This window comes from Micropterus salmoides, unplaced genomic scaffold (genome assembly GCF_014851395.1).
Source record: "Micropterus salmoides isolate LMB-PRFRI ecotype aquatic unplaced genomic scaffold, ASM1485139v1 Ms_hic_scaffold_15, whole genome shotgun sequence".
Classification (NCBI taxonomy): Eukaryota; Metazoa; Chordata; class Actinopteri; order Centrarchiformes; family Centrarchidae; genus Micropterus; species Micropterus salmoides.
This window is the reverse complement of record NW_024040596.1, coordinates 16,615,306-16,628,229: the sequence shown is the minus strand read 5'-3', so window position 1 is coordinate 16,628,229 and position 12,924 is coordinate 16,615,306. Positions and strand designations below refer to the sequence as shown.

At 34.6% G+C, this 12,924-nt stretch overlaps 1 protein-coding gene across 6 annotated transcripts; it reads left to right on the top strand.

Annotated features, from left to right (window-relative positions):
• Positions 1-460: 460 nt before the first annotated feature.
• Positions 461-11,877, top strand: LOC119904172. Of its 6 annotated transcripts, none has more exons than XM_038720643.1 (17): positions 461-598; positions 2,078-2,332; positions 2,648-2,746; positions 3,077-3,127; positions 3,712-3,888; positions 4,766-4,789; positions 4,881-4,949; positions 5,280-5,414; positions 6,127-6,297; positions 7,373-7,396; positions 7,488-7,556; positions 7,885-7,983; positions 9,060-9,083; positions 9,174-9,242; positions 9,572-9,706; positions 10,423-10,527; positions 11,676-11,877. In XM_038720643.1, the coding sequence occupies exons 2-17, from the start codon at positions 2,110-2,112 to the stop codon at positions 11,711-11,713; spliced, it is 1,512 nt and encodes a 503-aa protein (XP_038576571.1). In that variant the 5' UTR covers positions 461-598; positions 2,078-2,109; the 3' UTR covers positions 11,714-11,877. The 6 variants fall into 6 exon arrangements, with proteins under 6 accessions (XP_038576571.1, XP_038576570.1, XP_038576569.1 ...); XM_038720642.1 differs by having other exon boundaries at positions 2,996-3,127; positions 10,423-10,473; XM_038720641.1 differs by having other exon boundaries at positions 2,996-3,127.
• Positions 11,878-12,924: the final 1,047 nt, after the last annotated feature.

Genomic DNA, 12,924 nt, shown 5'->3' with positions numbered 1-12,924 from the left:
ACTGGATGTGGATGTCGAGTCCGCCAGATATTTGGCATGCTAGATATCTGGCAGACATCAGCGATGTGTCAGAAATGTGTCGGGGAGCCATTTTGATGCATCCTTGAGTAGTTCACACATAAGGACTGGTGATCGCCGATCAACTGCTGATTTACCCCCGATCACAGCCTGGCGCAGTGTTGGCAAGACTAAACCTTATAACTTTTAGATTTTATTGGATTATATTAGATTGTGTACCTGATAAATTGGCAGTTTTATCAGATGTGTATTCCTGAGTTCTTGAGTTGTGTCTATGTTTCTGTGTCTAGTTGCTGGACAGTCTCCAATATATGCGCTCAAGGGGCAGGAGGTCAACTTCAAGCCAGCCATCACTGGACAACCTAAGGAAATTCTGTGGAAATATAAAGGCAACAAAGTAGTAGAGTTTAATGGCAATGAGGAACAGGTGTACCACCCATATGAAAAAAGGATCACTCTTGACTGGATCTCTGCAGAGCTCAATATCGCTAAACTCAGATATGAAGACACCGGATACTATGATTGGAAGCATACATAAACCAAGAGTTGAAACGTTCAACTTTTCTATTGGAGGTCATTGGTAAGTTTTTTTTACTAACTTTTTTAACATAGTGGTTGTATACAGTTAATTGATGAACATTGGTACCTGCATTCTGCAGCTGGAAGTTGATGTGTTGCTATAGCAATTCCATATCTTTGAATTCATGAAGGTATAAAGATATGGTGTATAACAGAAAGAAATTGTTTAGCCACACACGCAGAACTTAACAGAACATAAAAGTCTGACATTTGGGAAACAGTGTCCACTCTGATGCACCATGCATCATCGATAGAAAAGTATGCCTCCTCTCATCTTGCCAGAGTCTCCGGAGCTGGAGAAACACGGATTAAAACCAACATACGCAAGAAAATACACTACCTGCAGTAAAGGAAAAAGGAGATCCTATTCCTTGATAGATTCCCAATGGCCCAAAATAGTGGTTTGCCCTTGTTTTATTGTTTTACAACTTTGCATTACAATGGATGAAACTGATACACTTAGCCTGATTCAGAAAACGTCTTAATTGTCAGAGTTCAATGCATTTAATATGAGACACTATGCATACAACAACTGTTGCTCAGTTCTTTTACCAGTTGCAATATAATATTATAGTAGAGTGGCTAAAAAACATACAACCCGAGGGTGTGGAGGCTTTTCCAGAGGACAATAGGGACTATGAAACATATAGAGGATGGTTCCGGGGAAATATAATGCAACAGACAGAAATCCTGAGGAAAACCTGCTGCAGAGAACAGAGGAGCAATCTAGCTAGAATATGTAACATTAAGCAACAAACAGTGGGGGGAAATTGCAGTGGTCAAATGTGGAAGGCTGATACAGACACACAGAGTCAAGCCTGTTCTGCTACAAAAGGTGCCTCTATCAAATATTAACCTTTCAGGTGGGGCATACATTTATGTTAATCAGTGTCAAACCATGTGACACACTAAAACAATAAAACCTGTGGTGTGGTAGTGGGGAATATATTTATAGCCACTAAGCCTTTAGCATTGTCTGTGTTTCAAGTTGTTAATTTCATCATGGGAGTCAAGCCTTTATTGAGTCTTTTGAAACAAGACAATAAAGGAAATTGGTAGTATTTGTAGTGTTTTATAAAACACAATACATCATCATGTACTGTAAACAGAGTAGCAGTATCAGAAACATCTTAGACCTCTTCAGGCTGCATGCTGGAACTGTCGCTTTCTGATCAGAATCTTCTTCTCACCTGAAACGTTGTCTCACCCACACTTAACACAACAAAGTACTGTAATTGTTATTAAATATTCCAATTGACCGCCATTTGGTGAGATTTGCATCTTGTCATATGGAAGCCCCACAAAGCATTCTTTATTCAGTCTTTATAATTATAACTTTTGCAATAACTTGTTCTTTCTGGACTTTATGCCATTTAAAGCATTGATGTGTAATGGTTCATCCATGTGACATAAGGGAATCATTTATTTTCTCATTTAGGTTTGTATTCATGGATTCATTTTCATCTGTGTTTTCATATAGACCGAGTTGCCACACCCAGAATATCCTGTGAGATGGAAGATGGCAGCAGCTCTGCAACGCTAGTGTGCTCTGCCGAGTTCAGACAGCCTCAGTCCTTAATGAAGTTGGAGTGGGATTCACATGGACATGTGCAGCCTGGCCCAAATTTCACAATATCTCTGGGAGATAAACATGATGATGAAATATACACGTGTAGGGTGAGCAACCCTCTGAGCAATGAAACAGCTACATACACTGCAAAGGATTGTTACCCAGGTAAGACTTTACTTAGGCATCAGCTTTACTGTATGTTTATTGTTTATGTTGTGGAAGTTGTCATTTCAAGTACTTTCAGAAACTGATTTACACAGGACATTTGTATAATTTACCCGCCATAAGTCATGGGTTTCATTAAGAAATAATGCATGCACTGCTGCACTGACAATAATGCTGAACTTTGATCTTTTTTTTACCAGTGGTGACAGAAAATTTAAATAAAAATGAAACACACAAATGATATATGCGCCATCTCCTTAGTAATATAATGTAATAAGAAGTTGCTACAAGTTTGAATTTTGTGTTTCTGTGCAGACAAAAGTTCATCTGCAGCACTGATTGCCAGCGTACTCACCATCGTTGTAATTATTCTACTCGTTGTAGCCATAGTGTATTGCAAACTACGCCATAAAGGTACAGTTCAAAAAGTTTCACCATAACCAGATGATCTATACAGTATATATTCACTGTATTCATATTCACTATATTCATTTCCATGTATTTGTAAAGCTATGTTTAACAGTTAAACTAAATGTAATAGTACGTAAGCCATGTATGTGCAGTACACACATGTGCATTGCACACCAGCAGCTGTTATTAGTGAATCTAATCTTCACAATGTCCATCTATCCATGCATCATCAACCGCTTATCCTGCATACAGGGTCGTGGGGATCTTCACAATGTATGAAACAAAAACATACTGTTTCTTTCTTCTTTTCTGTCCTCTCACTCTCGGTTCCAGCATGTTTTGCAAAAAGAAAGAAAGGTGATTCAGAAAACCCATCAACAAAAGGTATGATACTGTATGTTTTCAGTGGTCTATCTCAGGAGTATTGTTCTCCTATTTTCTCTCATTTTTTTGTAATTTACAGAAAATGGAAGGTTAGACGATGACCAGGTAGTCATTAAAGTAAATCGCTACCAGATGAGCATAGTGACTTTGTTTCTTGTAGCAAAAAATGAAAAAAAAACATAAAGGGTGTAACAGTTTAATTTTGACTGGTTTAGTTTTTTCATTGTGTACAGGGAGTGTTGCAGATAAGCACTAGCACATAAGCGCGTACCTCCGAAGCTACACAATCATTTTAATTTTAAAAAGTAAGAGAGAATGTTTTCAAACGTGTAATGAGTTGCATCTAGATCAGTCAGATTTTTGGAGAAACCTTTTGGCCTATCTTGCTGTGTTAAGAAACACTTCCAAAAGTCATAATCCACTCACTGAACAAGCACCCACTGTTTTATATTGATGATACATAATGATGGATACTGGTGCATCATGTGGTCGCTGTTTAATGGACTGTTTTACTTAAAGGTGATATCGTCTAAGATCTCTTTCTTTCGTACTGGTGTTCTATTTTGTATTTCAATCTGTTTTAGGGTCAGATGAGAAGACAGCTCAGGGTGATGAAAATAGGAGTCTTCTTGAAAGAGCCCCCACACTTCCCTCTACGCAGCCACTTGGCCTTTTGCTACAAAGCAATAGGAATTTGAAGCCTAATGGCCTGGATAGAGATCACAACGAAAATGTCAATTCAGACTGGAAGACTGTCAACGGTAAAGGCTGCTGAATATTGTGCTTTATTTACAATAGTAACAAAACCTGGGTTTAAAGCAATTTGATAGGAAAAGAACTGTATTTCCAATAATGGGGAAAGAACATTATGCATTGTGTCATTTTCCCTCTAATTTGTTATTTACAAAAGAGCCACATCCAAATGACTAAAGGCAAAAGTATTTATGATATTGATTGTATAGAATATGTATTTCTGGGGGTGTATTGGGAGTATACATATGAAGGTGAATATGATGCAAAATGCAAGAGCTTGTAGACTTGATGTGAGCACTTGTACAGTACGATGTGAAAACTTGAGGTGAATTTGAAGTCAAATAAATAAAAAAACACAGTTTGTAGAAAAAATCTGTACTTGTATGTTGAAATATTCACTCGTAGAAAATATTCACACACCCGTGTTCTAAATTTGAAGTTACAATTTTTTTTTTACAAAAGTGTAGACTGATTTTTACATAAATCCAGTGACGCAATGCAGCATTTACTCATATTATTTTTTCTTTGACGTCACATTTCAACATGAAAGTTCAGATTTTTTCTACAAGCTCTCGTGTTTTTTTCTTTCTGTGACTTCAAATTCATCTCGTGTGTAAATATTTCATACAAGTGAAAATTTGAACCTACATGTACATATTTTTGTTCTGCAAGTTATCACATCATATTCTAAAAGTGCTCACATCAGTTCTACAAGCTCTCGCACTGTGCACCATATATGTACAGAACAGAATAGAGTGATGAAATTGAAATATTTTCAGGGAATGGCATGTTTCACTAATTAGAATTAATTGAAAGTATTATGGACTGAACCAGAAACCATTCCTTGTCTAATTCATATCTTTTTTTTTTTCCTTTTTTTTTCAGCACATGATATGAGTCCACCAAAAGGTTACACTAACACGAAAATCATTTATTCTAACTTATACATGGTGTGAAGGGTGCTTCAAATTCATTTATCTGGTTATGAATGTCTTTCCAGGGTTAGTCGAACAAAGGAAACAGCAGTTTGAGAATGATGGAAACATTTCTGACAAAAAATTGCAGAAAGGTACTTTATTTTAGTAAACAAAAATAGATTGTTAGCTAACAGTTATAATTAATGCTGCAGCTAATGCTTATTTTCCTCATCGTTTAATCTATTATTGTTATATTAAATCTATTAATCTATTATATCTATTATTTTTTGTTTTAATCAGTTAATTTTAATTAATCATTTTATTTATAATATTCCAACAAATCTTCAAATACTGTAGCTTGTTTTGTTTGACCAAGTCTTAAAGCCAAAAGTGTTCAATTAACAATATAAAAAGAGAAAAGAAGCAAGTCATCACATTTGAGAAGCTGGAATCAGCAAGTGTTTGTCATTTTTGCTTCATAGATGACAAAGGTGATGCAGATGCAAATGAACCTGAACCAGCTGGTGTGGCGGACAAGGAGGATTTGGAGGTCTTCATTGAGCCTGAACAGCCAGTTTTGGAAACTGCTCTCTCTGAACCAGATTCACAACACTCAGGCAAATACAAAAGAAACTGATGCCAAGAAATGTATTAAGTGTGTGTGCTACAACAGCAAAACCTGGGTTTAAAACTTGATTACTATGGTATTACCTTTACTGGTGAGAGAACATATGCATTGGGTGGCTTTCTCTCTAATTTGTCATTATTTACAAAACAAAATATCTATCTTGTGCCTCAGCCACATGATTAAATGTCCTGACAGGGAGTGGAAAATACAACCTTCGTATATAAATCATTTTAAATATTAATAATAATGATCAAACATCCAATGGTATTTAAGATTTCTTTATTGTATCTTCTCACTTTGCCTTTTAGGGCTTACTTACATAATAGTGACTTGTGTGTATATATATACATTTTGGGGGTATACAGTACAGAATAGAGTGATGAAATTGAGATCATTTCAGAGAATGGCATGTGTCACAAATTATAATTAACCGAAACTAATATGGACTGAACCAGGAACCATTCTTTGTTTAATTCTTATCCTTTTCTATTTTACAGCACATGGTTTAGATGTACAAGATGGGAGGCCACAAAAGATTACACTGACACAAATGTTATTTATTATAACTTATACACGTTATTGTTATTAACATCATACATTGCTCCTTACTGGATTGTTTGACTCCCAATTACTAAGACTGCTTCTGAATGGTTTGGTCTTATTCGTGGTCTTGAATTTCTTTTTTTTTCTTTCTGTTTCAGGTTTAGATAACAAAGGTGATGCAAATGCAGACCACCTCAGTGAAGATGCTGGGAAAAAGATCCCACAGTGTGACCCCTCAGACTCTGAGAAGGCAAATGAACTTGACCCAGCTGGTTTGTTGGAGGACTCGCAGTCTAATCTGGAATCCTCCATTGCTCCTGTACAGCCAGGTTTGGAAACGACACTATCTGAGCTAGATTCAGAATAGTCACAGGAAAAAACAAACACTCAGACAAATAAAATAAAAAGTAAACATCAGGAATAAGACAGAGCCGACACTTTACTTTAAGTGCATCTATTTAGCAGTTAAACACATTTTACAGCAGGATATGCTGGGATTAACAACACCGGTAACATCTCTTTGTCTGTGTGTGTGTGTGTGTGTGTGTGTGTTACAATAGTAGCAAAATCTCGGTTTAAAGCAATTTGAAAGGGAAAATAATGGTGAAAGAACATTATGCATTGTGTCATTTTCACTTTAATTTGTTATTATTTACAAAACAGCCACAGCCAAATGACTAAAGCCAAAGGTATTAATGATAAATATCCTATAGAATATGTATTTCTGTAAGTGTTTGGGAGTATACATATGAAGTTGAATATGGTGCAAAATGCAAGAGCTTGTAGACTTGATGTGAGCACTTGTACAGTATGATGTGAAAACTTGTGAGGTGAATTTGAAGTCAAATAAATAAAAAAACACAGCTTGTAGAAAAAATCTGTACTTGTATGTTGAAATATTCACTCAGAAAATATTCACACACCCGTGTTCTAAATTTGAAGTCACAATTTTTTTTTTTTTTTACAAAAGTGTAGACTGATTTTTACATAAATGCAGTGACAGCTGAAACTGGTAATGCAGCATTTACTCATATTATTTTTTCTTTGACGTCACATTTCAACATGAAAGTTCAGATTTTTTCTACAAGCTCTCGTGTTTTTTCTTTCTGTGACTTCAAATTCATCTCGTGTGTAAATATTTCATACAAGTGAAAATTTGAACCTACATGTACATATTTTTGTTCTGCAAGTTATCACATCATATTCTAAAAGTGCTCACATCAGTTCTACAAGCTCTCGCACTGTGCACCATATATGTACAGAACAGAATAGAGTGATGAAATTGAAATATTTTCAGGGAATGGCATGTTTCACTAATTAGAATTAATTGAAAGTATTATGGACTGAACCAGAAACCATTCCTTGTCTAATTCATATCTTCCTTTTTTTCCCTTTTTTTTTCAGCACATGATATGAGTCCACCAAAAGGTTACACTAACACGAAAATCATTTATTCTAACTTATACATGGTGTGAAGGGTGCTTCAAATTCATTTATCTGGTTATGAATGTCTTTCCAGGGTTAGTCGAACAAAGGAAACAGCAGTTTGAGAATGATGGAAACATTTCTGACAAAAAATTGCATAAAGGTACTTTATTTTAGTAAACAAAAATGATTGTTAGCTAACAGCTATAATTAATGCTGCAGCTAATGCTTATTTTCCTCATCATTTAATCTATTATTGTTATATTAAATCTATTAATCTATTATATCTATTATTTTTTGTTTTAATCAGTTAATTTTAATTAATCATTTTATTTATAATATTCCAACAAATCTTCAAATACTGTAGCTTGTTTTGTTTGACCAAGTCTTAAAGCCAAAAGTGTTCAATTAACAATATAAAAGAGAAAAGAAGCAAGTCATCACATTTGAGAAGCTGGAATCAGCAAGTGTTTGTCATTTTTGCTTCATAGATGACAAAGGTGATGCAGATGCAAATGAACTCGACCCAGCTGGTTTGTTGGAGGACTCGCAGTCTAATCTGGAATCCTCCATTGCTCCTGTACAGCCAGGTTTGGAAACGACACTATCTGAGCTAGATTCAGAATAGTCACAGGAAAAAACAAACACTCAGACAAATATGAAATAAAAAGTAAACATCAGGAATAAGACAGAGCCGACACTTTACTTTAAGTGCATCTATTTAGCAGTTAAACACATTTTACAGCAGGATATGCTGGGATTAACAACACCGGTAACATCTCTTTGTCTGTGTGTGTGTGTGTGTGTGTGTGTGTGTTACAATAGTAGCAAAATCTGGGTTTAAAGCAATTTGAAAGGGAAAATAATGGTGAAAGAACATTATGCATTGTGTCATTTTCACTTTAATTTGTTATTATTTACAAAACAGCCACAGCCAAATGACTAAAGCCAAAGGTATTAATGATAAATATCCTATAGAATATGTATTTCTGTAGTGTATTGGGAGTATACATATGAAGGTGAATATGGTGCAAAATGCAAGAGCTTGTAGACTTGATGTGAGCACTTGTACAGTATGATGTGAAAACTTGTGAGGTGAATTTGAAGTCAAATAAATAAAAAAACACAGCTTGTAGAAAAAATCTGTACTTGTATGTTGAAATATTCACTCAGAAAATATTCACACACCCGTGTTCTAAATTTGAAGTCACAATTTTTTTTTTTTTACAAAAGTGTAGACTGATTTTTACATAAATGCAGTGACAGCTGAAACTGGTAATGCAGCATTTACTCATATTATTTTTTCTTTGACGTCACATTTCAACATGAAAGTTCAGATTTTTTCTACAAGCTCTCGTGTTTTTTCTTTCTGTGACTTCAAATTCATCTCGTGTGTAAATATTTCATACAAGTGAAAATTTGAACCTACATGTACATATTTTTGTTCTGCAAGTTATCACATCATATTCTAAAAGTGCTCACATCAGTTCTACAAGCTCTCGCACTGTGCACCATATATGTACAGAACAGAATAGAGTGATGAAATTGAAATATTTTCAGGGAATGGCATGTTTCACTAATTAGAATTAATTGAAAGTATTATGGACTGAACCAGAAACCATTCCTTGTCTAATTCATATCTTCCTTTTTTTCCCTTTTTTTTCAGCACATGATATGAGTCCACCAAAAGGTTACACTAACACGAAAATCATTTATTTAACTTATACATGGTGTGAAGGGTGCTTCAAATTCATTTATCTGGTTATGAATGTCTTTCCAGGGTTAGTCGAACAAAGGAAACAGCAGTTTGAGAATGATGGAAACATTTCTGACAAAAAATTGCATAAAGGTACTTTATTTTAGTAAACAAAAATGGATTGTTAGCTAACAGCTATAATTAATGCTGCAGCTAATCTTATTTTCCTCATCATTTAATCTATTATTGTTATATTAAATCTATTAATCTATTATATCTATTATTTTTTGTTTTAATCAGTTAATTTTAATTAATCATTTTATTTATAATATTCCAACAAATCTTCAAATACTGTAGCTTGTTTTGTTTGACCAAGTCTTAAAGCCAAAAGTGTTCAATTAACAATATAAAAAGAGAAAAGAAGCAAGTCATCACATTTGAGAAGCTGGAATCAGCAAGTGTTTGTCATTTTTGCTTCATAGATGACAAAGGTGATGCAGATGCAAATGAACCTGAACCAGCTGGTGTGGCGGACAAGGAGGATTTGGAGGTCTTCATTGAGCCTGAACAGCCAGTTTTGGAAACTGCTCTCTCTGAACCAGATTCACAACACTCAGGCAAATACAAAAGAAACTGATGCCAAGAAATGTATTAAGTGTGTGTGCTACAACAGCAAAACCTGGGTTTAAAACTTGATTACTATGGTATTACCTTTACTGGTGAGAGAACATATGCATTGGGTGGCTTTCTCTCTAATTTGTCATTATTTACAAAACAAAATATCTATCTTGTGCCTCAGCCACATGATTAAATGTCCTGACAGGGAGTGGAAAATACAACCTTCGTATATAAATCATTTTAAATATTAATAATAATGATCAAACATCCAATGGTATTTAAGATTTCTTTATTGTATCTTCTCACTTTGCCTTTTAGGGCTTACTTACATAATAGTGACTTGTGTGTATATATATATACATTTTGGGGGTATACAGTACAGAATAGAGTGATGAAATTGAGATCATTTCAGAGAATGGCATGTGTCACAAATTATAATTAACCGACACTAATATGGACTGAACCAGGAACCATTCTTTGTTTAATTCTTATCCTTTTCTATTTTACAGCACATGGTTTAGATGTACAAGATGGGAGGCCACAAAAAGATTACACTGACACAAATGTTATTTATTATAACTTATACACGTTATTGTTATTAACATCATACATTGCTCCTTACTGGATTGTTTGACTCCCAATTACTAAGACTACTTCTGAATGGTTTGGTCTTATTCGTGGTCTTGAATTTCTTTTTTTTTTCTTTCTGTTTCAGGTTTAGATAACAAGCCTCTGGATCCTATTGATCTGGCTAGCAATGACAAAGGTGATGCAGATGCAACGCATTTTACTGTAGGATTTGCTGGGATTAACAAGACCGGTAACATGTCTTTGTGCGCGCGCGTGTGTGTGTTACAATAGTAGCAAAACTTTCTTTGGCTGCACCTCTGCAGTGACAAATAAAAACTTTTTAGGCAGTGACATCATATCTCCTTTACCAGCTTATACCCACCCATAGTAGTGTTAGTGTTAACATACTGACTGTTGTATATTAGGCTACTTTAGTTTCCTTAGGTAAATGAAATGAACAAAATCTAGATGTCTTTTGCCAGCTAACAGTAAAGGCTGCTGAATGTATGCTTTCTGTTTTGGGATGTTTTATTTATATCACATATTATTGGTCACCCAACTTTTAAGCTTCAGGTTACTAATGGTATGAAAGATTGATTAGATTAGCTTTTGAGATTTAGGATTAACCTACATGTTTTACTAATTACTTCCTGCCTCTCAGTCTTAAGGTATTTTTTGAATTTTTCATTGTTCTTAATATTTTATGTTTTTGATGATACTTTTTTATTTTTATTTCTATGTTTTACACTTCTTTTATGATGTATTAAGTTTATAAAATATTTTTGAAAGCTTGGAAATATATCTCATTCAAATGACTTTGGATCTCGTTTTGGATAAATTTGGACAAACTATTAAACTAAGTTATAAATAATAATCTGAATTAGTAATAGAAAAAATAGTTTGGTACATTATCTTTTATTATTAATGAAGTCTTTGGGGTATATAGTATACATTGTATGCTTTTCACTGTACTGGGAAAAGTGAGGGAATGGCATGCATTGTAAACTTAATGTAATATTTTATATGTTGAACCATGGAGTGCATAGCAAGAGGTACTGCAGTAGTTTAATTTATCTACTGATTATTCTTTATAATAATCATGACAGATAGAAAAAGTACAAGTATTCTCTTGCTCATAGACAATATAATTGATCTCCACCAATAATCAGCCTTTAAGAACGACAACAGCATTTCTTATTTTTAACAGTTCAAATTTAATTTATAAAAATCATGCCATGTGCTGTAGGAGGATTTCACCTTATTGCTTATTTATGTCAATGCAATCTGTGGCCTAATTGGAAAATGTCTCCCGATTGATTTTAAACCAAGATAGCATCTGAACAATAAAATTCTATACTTTTTATACTAATTTTTCACTCTTTTTACTGTCTGTTTCAGAGTCAAAGAAAAAGACAGATGATGAAGAGGAAGCATAGTCACCTCCTGCTCAGTCATGTTTCCCTTTGACATAAAGGACACCACTGGTGAACACAAGAAAGATACCAACTCAGATCAGGTCAACAGAGAAACTACAGTACTGCAGAACAGTTCAGAAGGATAAGTACATGAGCAAGATTCAAACATGTCACAGGGAGAAACTGTATTAAAGAATGAGTGATGAGGTTGATTGTCAACACCTGCATGTGTTGATCAGCAGCGGCACATGCGTGTTCCTGTTGACCTCTAGCTCTTAGTAGAGAGTCTCTCTTCATAGACTGGTTTGGTGGTGTATAATGGGAAAAAAAATGCTGATGTCACCATTATTTGTGCATGGTTGACTTACTGCTGCTGGTTAACTGCAGTTACCTGCCTGTTAGATCATCTCTGGCTGCCTCCAATGCGCTGCACAACATGGGTTATTTGTCCTTGTTTGTTATATGCCTTTCAAGAGTCTCCAGATACTGGTGGTAAGACCAGGCAGGACTCAGATGAGTCTGAGCAGCAGTCAGACAGCAGCTCAACAGAGCCAGATAAAAGTGAGGGTGAAACTGCTGAAGATAAAATGAGATACAGTGTGCCCAAGAAAAGAAAAGCCAGACGATGAGAGCCTGAATGAGGCTGAAGGGAGACAAAATTTTTTTATCAATTTAATAGCACATTAGCACTTATAAATCTCATGCTACATCTTTTGAGTCTACATGTTAGGGCGACACTACAGTTTAACACAAATAACCACTATTCTTATTAATCTCATATTGTGACTTTACTCATAAGGACTACTTGGTGGTGTAATGGAAATATTGTAAGTAAAAAGTAAAAACAACAGACATTTGCCCATTTTAGAATCAAAATGCTTTATTAAAGGTGTAAAATTATGTTATGATGCTGTACACACATTTGAAAGTAACCACTGCACCCACTTTTAAAAATGTAATTTTTAATTTACATTTAATTTTAATCACTCACTCATTTATTATATTGAGACCAGCTTGTTTCTGTGAATGCATTGCTGTGGTGAAATTGTTCAGAGCTCAGTGTATATTTGTCATTATTGATTATTCATTAATTATTTGTAATTACTATCCATGACACTACAGATTTTATTTGTATTTTGTTTACTGTTCTTTTGCCACAGTTTTTGCTGATGATAGTGTGTGGGAATTGTTTGATTAGTAAAGGCCAGTGTGAGATTTGTGAGTTGTTTATT

Excerpts from the sequence above, each read along its gene's own strand:
- LOC119904172 (XM_038720641.1), top strand. The coding sequence starts at position 2,110 with ATGGAAGATGGCAGCAGCTCTGCAACGCTAGTGTGCTCTGCCGAGTTC. Across the intron at positions 5,415-6,126 it reads ACCAGATTCACAACACTCAG|GTTTAGATAACAAAGGTGAT; the intron begins GCAAATACAAAA and ends TTTCTGTTTCAG. Across the intron at positions 7,397-7,487 it reads TGATATGAGTCCACCAAAAG|GGTTAGTCGAACAAAGGAAA; the intron begins GTTACACTAACA and ends ATGTCTTTCCAG.